The 13,330-nt window shown below is 46.7% G+C and overlaps 1 protein-coding gene across 1 annotated transcript in view; it reads right to left on the bottom strand.

The window, feature by feature from the left end:
* Positions 1–283: 283 nt before the first annotated feature.
* Positions 284–13,330, bottom strand: part of LOC134436726 (14-3-3 protein zeta/delta-like) — a 34,683-nt gene continuing 21,636 nt past the window's right edge. The window contains exons 4-6 of the mRNA XM_063186070.1: positions 4,418–4,581; positions 3,091–3,186; positions 284–586 (exon numbers count right to left, since the gene is read on the bottom strand). Of these exons, the coding sequence (XP_063042140.1) occupies positions 512–586; positions 3,091–3,186; positions 4,418–4,581 (335 nt within the window). The 3' untranslated portion in view covers positions 284–511. The remainder of the gene's footprint in view (positions 587–3,090; positions 3,187–4,417; positions 4,582–13,330) is intronic.

Below are 13,330 nucleotides of genomic sequence, written 5' to 3'. Positions count from 1 at the left end.
GATTGGGTCCTCATTACATTGTATGTATTGGGCTGGGGGGCCCTTTCAGATGACTTTGTCCTGGGCCCGGCCAAAGCTGTCAGCAGCCCTGCACACACCCACACACGAACATAACACACACATGAACATAACACACACACACACACAAGCATAACACACACACACGAACATAACACACATACACGAACATAACACACATACACACACACACACACACACACACACACACACACACACACACACACACACACACACACACACACACACACACACACACACACACACACACACACACACACACATACACACACACACACACACACGCACTCGCTCACATGTGACAGAGGCTGGTGAGAAGGTTAAAGAGTAAGAATCTGGAACCGTCATGGTCTCAGTGTTTTCAGATTTTTTTCTTCTTTTTTATGTTTTTTTTTTCTTTTTTCGTTTTCCATTTTAAGCGGACGAGAAAGTTTGACGAGGAGCCATACGGAGGTGTCGTACGTCATCCGCCTCAGTTCTCTCCCCCTTCCACTGCCGGTTCCGCTTCCGGTTCCTCACCGTCGCCCTGATTGTCTGAGGTCCACAGCTGCAAGAGATTACATTACATTATTACATATTTTTATTTAACCTTTATTTAACCAGGAAAATAAACCCGTTGAGATTAAAAATCTCTTTTACAAGGGTGTCCTGGCCAAGTGGCGGCACAAGTCACACAATGAAATTCCCAGTTGCATTAAAATACAAACAAACAAAACAAATGACAATTAAAATCAATTAAAACAGTTACAGGCAAATCAATCAGTCTCCAGTGATCTCATCTTGGAGTTAAAATCACTCAATGGAATCAAAAGTGTTAACTTCAAGTCCATTACATTGCACTTAGCTGACACTTTCATTTTATTCAAAGCGACTTACAGTTATGATTTGGTCAGGGTATTGGTTACAGTTCCTGGAGCAATGTGGGGTTAGATGCCTTGCTCAAGGGCACTTCAGTCATGGATGGAGATGTAGGGAGAGGTCAGGGGGGATTCGAACCTGCAACCCCTAGTGGTTAGAGAGTTGCTCTTTCAATCTAGGCCCTAGATTGAAAGAGCAACTCTCTAACCACTAGGCCATGGCTGCCCCCACTAAGCCACAGCTGCTCCAGAGATGACGAAAGCAAACACTCAGTGACAGACAAAAAAAAAAACAACCTTGTGGCCCTACCATGGCGCTAAAGCAGGGGTGGGGAACCTATGTCTCGAGGGCCGCAGGGGTGGGGAACCTATGTCTCGAGGGCCGCAGGGGTGGGGAACCTATGTCTCGAGGGCCAGGGGTGGGGAACCTATGTCTCGAGGGCCGCAGGGGTGGGGAACCTATGTCTCGAGGGCCGCTGGGGTGGGGAACCTATGTCTCGAGGTCCAGGGGTGGGGAACCTATGTCTCGAGGGCCAGGGGTGGGGAACCTATGTCCCGAGGGCAGCAGGGGTGGGGAACCTATGTCTCGAGGGCCGCAGGGGTGGGGAACCTATGTCTCGAGGGCCGCAGGGGTGGGGAACCTATGTCTCGAGGGCCAGGGGTGGGGAACCTATGTCCCGAGGGCAGCAGGGGTGGGGAACCTATGTCTCGAGGGCCGCAGGGGTGGGGAACCTATGTCTCGAGGGCCGCAGGGGTGGGGAACCTCAGTCTTGAGGCTGTTTTATCCGGCTCCCGATGTAATTTTAATGGTATGCAGCTCAACATGAAATATTTTGTAAAGGAATCTTAGAAATTACATTTGCAATACAAGTCAGTTATATTCAGGGGACCTAGAGAAGGTAGGGTCTGTTTTAAAAGTGGCTGCCTTCAATATAGGCCTAAAATGCAGGGGGAAATCCTGGTTTGTGTTCATACTATGGCCCTCAGAGGACTATTACAGCCCTCTGATGAATTTGAAGTGGCCCCTTGATTAAAAAAGGTTCCCCACCCCTGCGGTAAAGCTAGGGCACTCGTCTGCTATGCGGCAGACACGGGTTCGATTTCAGTTCGGGTCCTTTGTCAAAGAGCTTATCAAATTGTTTGAAGGACCAATGAGCATTGTTAGTTGACTTGATCGACAGTTAGAATTGTTTTAGAATTCTTTTGATTGACAGTCAACCGCAACCACCGTCCTATCAGTGCTGGTTGTCAGCGTTGCTAAGAAATGAATGCGGACATTTAGGACGGAAGAATCCTAGCTAGCAGATCAATCCCGGATGCTTCAAAACTGTTGAATGGAAGGAATACAACAGAAGAGCACAGTCCATGTAGTATATACGTCAGTGGCACTTACAAAACCAACAACCTTGTATTTCTCATCACCAGCCACAGCTGTCTGTGTGTGAGATCTGCCTTTGGATGAATGCATGCAAGTGTGTGATATACGGTTAATGCGTGTGCAATTATGTGTGTAATGTCTTGTCTACTCTGGATTTGTGTTTGCATGCTATTGGGCACCTTCATTTCCCTTGGGATTAATAATAAATTATACTCTGGTCTACTCTACCGACCGTGCGTGCGTGCGTGCGTGCGTGAGTGCGTCAGGGCTTGACGTCAACTTTTTGCTCAGCGGCCACTGTAGTTGGTAGTTTTCCCTTGTCAGTCGTCACTAGCCATTTAGCCTTTCTGCTAGCCAGAGCTTTATTGTCAGCTATTTAAAATATTCTTTTAATTTCAACATAATTAATGCTACGACTGTGATTTGTCACAACAAAGAACAGACCCCTGTCTGGGTGCGTTCCAATATGCGACCTTGCGTCCTCCACTTGTTGCCTCGTAACAGGAAGTAATAAGTCATGAGGACATCGCTGACAACAGCAATATATTTCAATGTCTTGCAAAAGCTCAATTGTTAAGCCATTTTCTCATTTGCAAACTTGATGGTGAATGAAGAATAGTCCCCCAAAAATTGTTTTGGCTAGGCTGACAGCAGGGAAACTTAATGGTTTTCTCCACGGAGGCGGAGCATCAGCAAAGCGTGAGGCCACGAGCACAAGTGGAGGATGCAAGGTTGCATATTGGAATGCACACTCTGTGTGTGACCTTAACCACAGCACCTGTCCCTGGCTGCTGAGGATGAATATTCATGACTTACTGTCAAGTTGTCTCTCAGCAGCTGCATGATCAGCGTGCTGTCCTTGTACGAGTCCTCGCTCAGCGTGTCCAGCTCAGCAATGGCATCATCGAAAGCCTGTGGACACACACACACACACACGCACATTACATTTAGCAGACGCCTTTGACCAAAGCGACTTACAAGGAAGACATTTAAGCAGGAACAAGGGTAAAACAAATGCTCTTTATATTAGTTGTGTGCTTGAAAGTACACAGATATTGGCATTTATTGTACCAACACACACACACACACACACACACACACACACACACCAAAGCTAATGGGTTACGTGAATAGCTTTGGGGGTACACGAGACAAGAAAGGTTGGGAGACACTGGAGGAGAATATAGAGATGATTTCATTCCTTTATTCCTGAAGGAAATTTCCAAATGCCTTCATTATATATTTAAAAATGGTATTTATTGTACTTCTGAAGCACACTAATAAAGTGAATGGGTTGAGGTTTGGCATGTATAGTATAGAGCTTTAGAAAAAAGACAAATCAATCAATCTATGAACTAGAAATTATTCCAAATAATACCAAATTATTGGAACCCCCCCCAATGAAAAAACCTCCATGAAAGTCCCTGTTCCCCTTACCGTCTTGGCCAGCCTGCAGGCCTTAAGATACGATTAGATTTGATCGTCGGTCGTAGGATCGATGCATCGGTAAATATCTCTTATTATTTACACCCCCGTCTGTCAAACTTTTTGTGTGAAGTACCACCCGAGAAAATATTGAGCTCTCCGAGTACCACCTTGACAACCAACATTAGAATATCTCGGCAAAGGCCTTCCATATTCACTTTTGCCAGTCAATACAGGAGAGGTTCATAACGGCATCAACAGCTACGGTCACATTCAGTGCAAGTCTGCTTTTTACATTTCTGGCTTGCCTAGTATTATTCTGCATTATGTTTTCAGATTCATACAGTTCAATATTATAAAATGTGAGACCAAAGAGACATTTTCGACTGCAACAACTTGATCAGCCTTCAAATCAATGCACAAAAAAACGAATTCTTCCAAGTACCACCAGAGATGTCTCAAGTACCACCAGTGGTACGCGTACCACAGTTTGAGCACCACCCACTGCCTTCCCGTCTTGGCCAGCCTGCAAGCCTTACGATACGATTTGATCGTCGGCCGTAGGATCGATGCATAGGTAAATATCTATTACTATTCACACCCCTGTCCGTCCCTTACCGTCTTGGCCAGCCTGGATTAGATTTGATAGTCGGCCGTAGGATCGATGCATAGGTAAATATCTATTATTACATATTTATACCCCCGTCCTGTCCCTTACCGTCTTGGCCAGCCGGCAGGCCTTCTCCGGGGAGCTGAGGATCTCGAAGTAGAAGACGGAGAAGTTGAGGGCCAGGCCCAGGCGGATGGGGTGCGTCGGCTGCATGTGCTCCTTACTGATGTCAAACGCTGCCTGGTAGGCCTCCTGAGACTTACCAATGATGGCTGTGGAGCAGAGAGAGAGAGAGAGAGAGAGAGAGAGAGAGAGAGAGAGAGAGAGAGAGAGAGAGAGAGAGAGAGAGAGAGAGAGAGAGAGAGAGAGAGAGAGAGAGAGAGAGAGAGAGAGCAGAGAGAGCAGAGAGAGAGAGAGAGAGAGAGAGAGAGAGAGCAGAGAGAGAGAGAGAGAGAGAGAGAGAGAGAGAGAAAGAGAGAGACAGAGAGAGAGATAGAGACAGAGAGAGAGATAGAGACAGAGAGACAGAGACAGAGACAGAGACAGAGACAGAGAGAGAGAGACAGAGAGAGGGTACATTATTTACTGATTGGTGAAATGAAGGGCACCTCAGCCATGGAGTGTGGTATAAGACGGAGTGGTAAGGGTGGGATTTGAACCTGCAACCCTCTGATCTAAAGCCCATCTCCTTCAACCATTAGAGACATTATTTACAAATTGCAAAAACAACCGTTTGTGACACCAATTTGTGATGTCTGGTGGAATTCTTGAAAATCAATTCAAAACCCATCGGCTTCAGAAAGGGAAAAAAAAGGCATGCAGTCAGCGCGTTATTCTGTCTGCATGTGTAGTTTACGTAGTCGTAGGGGATTTTTTTATCGCCTTCTGAGTTTGATAGGTCCAGCATAATAGCACACAGGGACCCAGGCCAGAACACTGATAGGCCCCCCCCCTCCAGCTATTTGCAAAGAGCAGTTAGATTGATACCATAGCACAGGCTTCAGTCTGATGGGCCAGAGCTGACATTGGCCACTAGGGGGCACTTGTGCCAGACCGGGACCACGAGCCACAGTGTGTCAGACCAGGGCCAAGAGCAGTGTTGCCAGATTGGGCTCGTCTGCGGGTAAAAATGGCTTTTAGAGGAAAAAGCGGCCAACTTTTGGCCATAGAAATCAATAGAATTGGGCGGGATTTAGTGCTTCCAGGATGGTTTGGAGCATTTTTTGGACTGGAAATCATCAGCCACGTGTGCCAGAGCGGGACCACCAGCCAGATCTGTCAGGTTTTACATTTCCCTCCTGGATTTGCACGTCTGATAACACCTTGCATTGTTATAATAATAATGCATTTTATTTAAAAGCGCCTTCCAAAACACTCAAGGACATTGTACAGAGAGAGGCAAAATAAAACAAGACACAAACAGATTGTAAATAAAATAAAATAAAAACAGAGTTAAATAATCATAAAGAATAGGCTAACTGAAACAGATGAGTTTTTAGTCTGGATTTGAACAAGAGTAAAGAGTCAATATTGCGGATGTCAGGGGGAAGCGCATTCCACAGCTGAGGAGCAGAGCAACTGAAAGCTCTATTTCCCATGGTACTAAGACGGGCAGAGGGGACAGAGAGGAGAATGGAGGAAGAGAAACGGAGGGGGCGGGAGGTGATTCTGAGGTGGTTATGAGTTAAACATTCTACTACCCATTACACTCACACACTCACTGTCCATTGGAAATGGGTGTGATGTGCCATGCAGAGTCTTGCCTTACACGCCTAGTGCTCACGGCTTTAACAAAAGAAGCCTAATGTTTGCACACAGTAGCCGCTCAGTCTAGACTTCACTACGATGGGCTCATGCATCTCTACTGACATCACACACATTCTTCTTCACCAAGAATATCAGCCATTACCCTCACGTAGGCATTTCAGAGTTACCCTCTTTAACCGCAACAGACTTAAACATTCCTTCATAGATCAATCAATTCTTCTGTTGAATCAACCTTTAGACTAGCCTGGGAGTACCCATGCTGCCTTGCGCATTCTTTTCGAATTGCTGGCGTTTGCCGCCAGACTACCTCAAGACTGCATTATCATCATTCCATTATCATGGTGTTATAATTCCAATTTTAGCAGGTAGTAGCAGGCTTCACTTAGCCTGGTATGCCCATAATACCTCTTTTCATTCGTATTCATGTGTAAAGAAGTAGCCAGGAGTTTGAAATAAGGGAGGTCCACAGTGCGCACATAGCGCGCTGGATTTTTTTTACAGGTGCACTGCAGGATCCCTTTTTTCCCGTATGAAAAGTGTAATTTTCCCAGTCGTAATGAATACTTACAATTTGATGGTGGTGCAAAATATTCATGAAAAAGCTGACATTTGTGAATGGGCAACATCAATTCTGGAAATAGACTACTAAAAAAGGAAAATGCCATTTTTGTTATTTATTTTGAAAATGCATGTCCACTCACAACTTTGATATTTCAATGAATATTACTAGAATAAACTAACAATTACTGATCTGACAAAATAGAGAAAAGTATGTATGTGAAAAGTATGTGTATGCAAAAATTGAGATAATTTTTTATTATTATTTTCTCTAAAAATTAGGGAGGTCCGGACCTCCCTTACCTCATATGTGGCTACGGCCATGAAGAACTATTATGGGCGGGTCATAGGAGACTACTGTACCAGCAGCCAGCCCCAAAGCCTCCCAGCCCCGAGCAGTACCAGAGACGGCCTATTATTCTATCCCATTGGTCACGTCACCAGTTTCCCATTTTGTGAGAACTAAAAGAATCTTTGGTAGCACCACAAGCACCATGCAACCAGCTATGCCCAGTGTTGCCAGAGTGGGCGGGTACCCACACAATTGGGCTACTTGGGATGGTCGTCTGCGGGTAAAAAGGGGAAAAATTGGCCATTTGGTGTTTTTTTCGGCCGTTTTAGGCCCAAAGAAGTCAATGTAGTTGGTTGATATTGGCCGGATTTTCGCACATTTTGGCGGTTTTTGAGAAGCTTTTGGGCGGGATTTGGTCACATCTGTCAACACAGGCTATGCCACGCCTTGCATCCCCGAGTAGCACCACAAGCGCCATGCAAACACTGCCGCTCAGCCTCTCACACCAGACAGACAGTGTATTTTAATCAAAGCTCTTCTTTCTGCTCTCGTGTCGTGTCATGTCGTCCCGTCTGTTCTCCCTTTTCTTGTCTCCTTTTCTCTCGGCCTAGTCTTAGTGTCTCTGTCTCCGCAGCTGGCTGGTCTGTATTGATTGGGGGTGGAGAGAAACGTATAAATGTTTCAGAGGGCTGGCGAACTCAAGGGAGGAGGGAGGAGGGAGGAGGAGATGGAGGAGGATGAGGCGGCACTGTAGCAGAGATTCTTTAAGTATATAGAGATATGCCATTGTAATAGGTTGCTATGGGCACCTAACATGACCAGGTTCCGGTCTGCCTAAAGGGGTGTGTCATAATACTCCTAGCATTGAATAGAACAGTCCTTAGGTCTGCCTAAAGGGGGACTTTCCACCCCCCACTCCCCCTTACAATAATAGAACCCGGAAACAATGGAACCTCTCTCTCTACTCTCTCTGGCTGTAGTATGCAGAGGACGGAGCTGATGACACACACATACACAAGCACACACACACGCACGCACACACACACACACACGCACGCACGAGCACACACACGCACACACACGCACTCTTTCTGAAGGACCAATAGTCCACAGTAGTCCACAATAGTCCACACTGAAAGCCCTGTAGGAGCGAAGCCGCAGGTGTGCGTACAGAATGGGAAATGTGATAGCCAGGCTGCGCCCTCCTAGTGACGCAACACTATCAGCATTGCAATTAGTCAGGTCAAGAGCAATGCAAGTACTTTCTGAGTTCCCGAAAATACGGGAACTCCTCCCACTTTGTCGGTAAGCAAACAACCATAAGCAAACCAAGGGTGGCGGGTCACCCATGCCGTTTGGGAAATGTTCATTATTGTGCTCTTGGTCAGACCAAGTCTCGAAGAGATTTGAACGTCGATGATAATCAGGCTAGCAATGTGATGCCTAGCAACCACACAGAGTGCGTTCCAATATGCGACCTTGCCTCCTCGACTTGTGCTTGTCTCCTCGCCCCACCTCCTGGCCCCTCCTCCGTGGAGAAAACGATAAAGTTTCCCAGCTGTCAGACTAGCCACAACAACTTTTGAGGGACTGTTTTTCATTCACCATCCCAATTGCAAATGAGAAGAAGGCTTTACAATTGAGATTTTGCAAGATATTGAAATATAATGCTGTTGTCAGTGATGTCATCATGACATATTACTTCCTGGTACGAGGAGACAAGCACAAGTGGAGGATACAAGGTCGCATATTGTAACGCACTCACAGACATACCAGACAGCAACCCGCCTCCCATCCCCCACCCCATTCCATTCCATTCCCCTCACAACCGTTCAGAACTACTGCTGCTGCCGTTGCCTAGGAAACCGATTCAAGGCTAGTGCGATGATGACAGTAGTAGGTCAGGAGAGTGAGTTTGTGTACGTGTGTGTGTGTGTACGTGTGTGTGTGTGTGTGTGTGTGTGTGTGTGTGTGTGTGTGTGTGTACGTGTGTGTGTGTACGTGCGTGTGGTGTACCAAATCAGCAATGCTGCTAAAATGCAGCCCACTTGCCGACTAGGAGGACTTGTTAGGAGGACCGTATTAACCCATTTTGTCCTGAGCCCTTTTTGGGAAAGGGTGCCCTCTCTGCCTATTAAATCCTAAATATCTCAGCCTCCGAAGCACATACAAACATGAAATGAGACTACCAACCCACCAGGTTGCTCCACAGCACACAAGTGTTCACTGCACACAACAAAATTGCATTTATGTCTCACCCGTGCAAGGGGGCAGCCCCCAACGGCGCCCCAAGGGAGCAGTGCGGCGGGACGGTACCACTGGTTGGCACTGGTTAGTTACTCCCCCCCACCAACGTGGCGGGTCGGAAGTCGAACCGGCAACCTTTGGGCTACAAGTCTGATGCCCTAACTAACCGCTTATCCATGACTGTCCCTAGTGCAGGCGTCACCAATGTGGTGCCCGCGGGCGCCAGGTAGCCCTCCAGGAGCTTCTGATGTGCCCACCAAGGATGTTGATAAATAGTCACGACTACAAGATTTTAGTCACAGTTAGGCTATAAAGAACTCGTATTTTAATTAAGAATAGCATTATTTCTTTATAGCCTATATAGAATATTTCCTTATAACTTATAAACAAATCATCATTCAATCTAGTGTGATTCTGGAATGATGTCAAGACATCAGTAGAGGATTTTGTACAAAAGTAGCCCTCGGGTAGCCCTCGGGTAGCCCTCGGGTAGCCCTCGGGTAGCCCTCAGTAGCCCTCGGGTAGCCCTCAGTAGCCCTCGGGTAGCCCTCGGGCCCAGAAAGGTTGGGGACGCCTGCCCTAGTGTGTTTACTACATGCATTTTCAGGTTGGAAAATCAGGAATGAGTAATAAAATGCTGCATATATTTGCACCAAAGAGTGCATGTCGTGTGTGTGTGTGCGTGTGCGTGTGTGTGTGCGTGTGCGTGTATGCGTGTGTGTGTGAGTGTGTGTGTGCGTGTGTGTGTGTGTGCGTATGCGTGCGGGCGTGTGTGCATGCGTGTGTGCATGCGTGTGTGTGTGTGTGTGTATGTATGTATGTATGCGTATACGCGTGTGTGTGTATGCGGCCGTGTGTGTGTATGCCTGTGTGTGTGTGTGTGCGCGCGTGTGCGTGTGTGTAGGCAGCAGGGACCAGTGTGCTTTCCAGGCTACTCGTATATAAAGCACAGAAGCTTCCGGCAAAAAAAAAAGAAAGAAAGAAAAAACTAGTGCAGCCAGCGGTGCGGCTTCTTCATTTATTTATAGTGGCCATAGAGGACGGCCTCCTCTCCTCTCTGCTGAAGTCAGCCGAGGCATCTAGAGACTGCTGTGCCGTGCGACTCGAGTCGTCCTCTCTCCTCTCTCCTCAGATCTAGAACTAGGCCACAACTCCCATCTCACTACAGGGCCACCTCCACCACCTCCTTCTCCACATCCACATCCACCTCCTCCACATCCACCACCTCCACATCCACCTCCTCCTCCACCTCCTCCTCCTCCTCACATCCACCACCTCCACATCCACCTCCTCCTCCTCCCCTCACATCACACTACAGCACAGGGCCACATCCTCCTCCTCCTCCTCCACCTCCTCCTCCTCCTCACATCACAGGGCCGCCACCTCCTCCTCCTCCTCCTCCTCCTCCTCCCCTCACATCACACTACAGCACAGGGCCACCTCCTGCTCCTCCTCCTCCTCCTCCTCCCTTCACATCACACTACAGCACAGGGGTACATCCTCCTCCTCCTCATCCTCCACCTCCTTCTTCTCCTCCTCCTCCTATCACACTACAGCACAGGGGTACAACCACCTCCACCTCCACCTCCTCTATGTCTACTCACGTCTCAGGGCCACCACCTCCTCCTCCACCTCCTCCTCAACCTCAACCTCCTCCTCCTTTCACACTACAGCACAGGGCCACATCCACCTCCTCCTCCTCCTCCTCCTCCTCCTCCTCCTCCCCTCACATCACACTACAGCACAGGGCCACCTCCTCCTCCCCCTCCTCTATGTCTACTCACATCAGAGGGCCACCTCCTCCTCCTCCTCCTCCTCGTCTCCTCACATCCACCACCTCCACATCCACCACCACCTCCTCCTCCTCCTCCTCCACCCCTCACATCACACTACAGCACAGGGCAGCCTCCTCCTCCTCCACCTCCTCCATCTCCTCCTCAAGCCACTTCAAGCCAGCCATTTCATAATCAGTAACCCCCCGCCTTTGCCTCTACCTACACTACAGAATCAGCCTCATTTTTACCCGTTGGAAAATTATTGGTAGAGGTTTTCTTCGCCAAGCTTGCTTTGAGGCCTGTACTTTCATCATACCTGCTTCAATATTCCAGCTGGGGCTGGGCAATATGACGATATATATCGTTATCGTGATATAAAAGTGTATATCGTGACCTTTCTCCTATAAATCGTGATAGTATTTTTTATCCATTTTATATGTGATGGAGTGACCATCACAAGGGTTGTGGGTGTGTTCTGACGGTCATGCCAACGAGCCTGGCTCTTTGGTGTAGCGGTCAGAGCCCCAGTTTACTACCCCAGAAGGTCTAGGTTCGAGTCCCAGCTGGGCAACTCTACTCCCCTTCGCTACAATACAAGTGAATATCATTTAATTACATTGCATGTTGTCGCAATACACACTATAAGTTAATGTAACTGTAAAAATAAGAATAAAAAGATCCATTTCAAAGAAAGGTTGTTTTGCGACTTAAAAAAATAAAGAGCAAATAAAGAGAATAACTGAAAACGTATGTAATTGTGCTATATCGTGATATATATAGTTATCGTGATCTAAAGTAATCCATATCGTGGTATTGTTTTTTCCCCCATATCACCCAGCCCTAATTCCAGCCATGAGCAGCGTACTCTTCAAGTAATCTACCATATGAAACTCAATACACGGAACGGTCTTAAAAGATGTGTACAAGAACTCCAGTCAAACTGAAGGCCAAACTGTCACTCTCTCAACCAACTGGTACGAGTGACTCATCAAGTCAAGTCAAGTCAAGTCAAGTCAAGTTGGTTTTATTGTCAATTTCTTTACATGCACTGGTCATACAAAGAATTTGAAATTACGTTTCTTGCTTTCCCATGCAGACATAGACTAATCTAGGTAAGGACATACCGGTAGACAGTATAGACATAGACAATACTCATACATGGACATAAGACAGTATGGACATAGACAGTGCTCATACAGACATTTAAAGTGCAAGACTGGACAACAGAAGACTTGTAGAGAACATACATTAAGAGGAGGTATTTTGTTGTGCTTTTCTAAAAGTCCTTTGTAGCGTTCTGACATAGTAATAGTAGCATTTGAAGAAAAATAAATATTAAAAAGGGTCTATCAAGTACACCAGCAGTGAGTGAGTGAGTGAGTGAGTGAGTGAGTGAGTGAGTGAGTGAGTGAGTGACTCAGAGTCATGGCACAGAATGCACGTATATACCGGGCCTGCGAATCTTAATACGCCGTTTAATACATCTTCCCATCCCATTAGAAAGGTCAAACATTGCACACACATTGCACGCTACAGTTAATGACTTCACTCTTCACATTGCACATTTTAGTCAGGGGCGGATCTAGCCATTTTGGGGCCCTAGGCGAAATATATCCATGGGGCCCCCAAAAGTCATTATATGGACATACAATTATGTGCCCTGCGGCTATTTTAGTGTTCCGTCTCATTTAATACCTTGGATTACTTCCCATAAGTGACAAATTAAGATCAAGCCTACTTTTTTCCTACTTAGTGTTTACTGCAACAGATGTGACGGTTGGGGGGGCCCTACGGAGGGCAGATTTGATCAGGGCCCAAGTTTGCCTAATGGAAAGTCCGCCTCTGGCTACAGTTAATGGCTTCGCTCGTCACATCACTCCTCGCTATTTACCTTTCCCACGGTGTGACGCAATAGGGAGCCGCGCCGGGCAGCTGTGCCAACAACACGAGGATGCATGAAATATTGTCTAAATATTGTCATGAAATATTGTCTAAATATTTCCAGAATAATGTCACCCCTCTTATTCCAACATGAACGCTGCAGCCACATAGATAATCGCATTGCTTCTTGAAAAATGTCAACCTGGCAGAACATGACGAACATGGAACATTCTATAAATGCTAAACCATCACCAGTGGTGGAGAGATGGACTTAGGGCTGCACAATTAATCGAAAATAATCGAAAATCGAGATTTAATCGTAACATCGAAATCGTGATTTAATCGTGGCTATAGTGACCTGTCTTTGAGCATCCTTGAAGCCAGACATGCTGGTGTTTCTGGCCAGAAATCTGTACTCATGTTTCATGCTATTGCCTTTTACATAACTACAGTTTTATTTTGTTCGTCCCGTATATAATTAATTCTTGCTTATATTCCCTT

Source organism: Engraulis encrasicolus, chromosome 20, assembly GCF_034702125.1.
Source record: "Engraulis encrasicolus isolate BLACKSEA-1 chromosome 20, IST_EnEncr_1.0, whole genome shotgun sequence".
In the NCBI taxonomy this organism is placed as follows: Eukaryota; Metazoa; Chordata; class Actinopteri; order Clupeiformes; family Engraulidae; genus Engraulis; species Engraulis encrasicolus.
The sequence above is the reverse complement of the archived record's forward strand: the minus strand, read 5'-3'. Positions and strand labels throughout refer to the sequence as shown.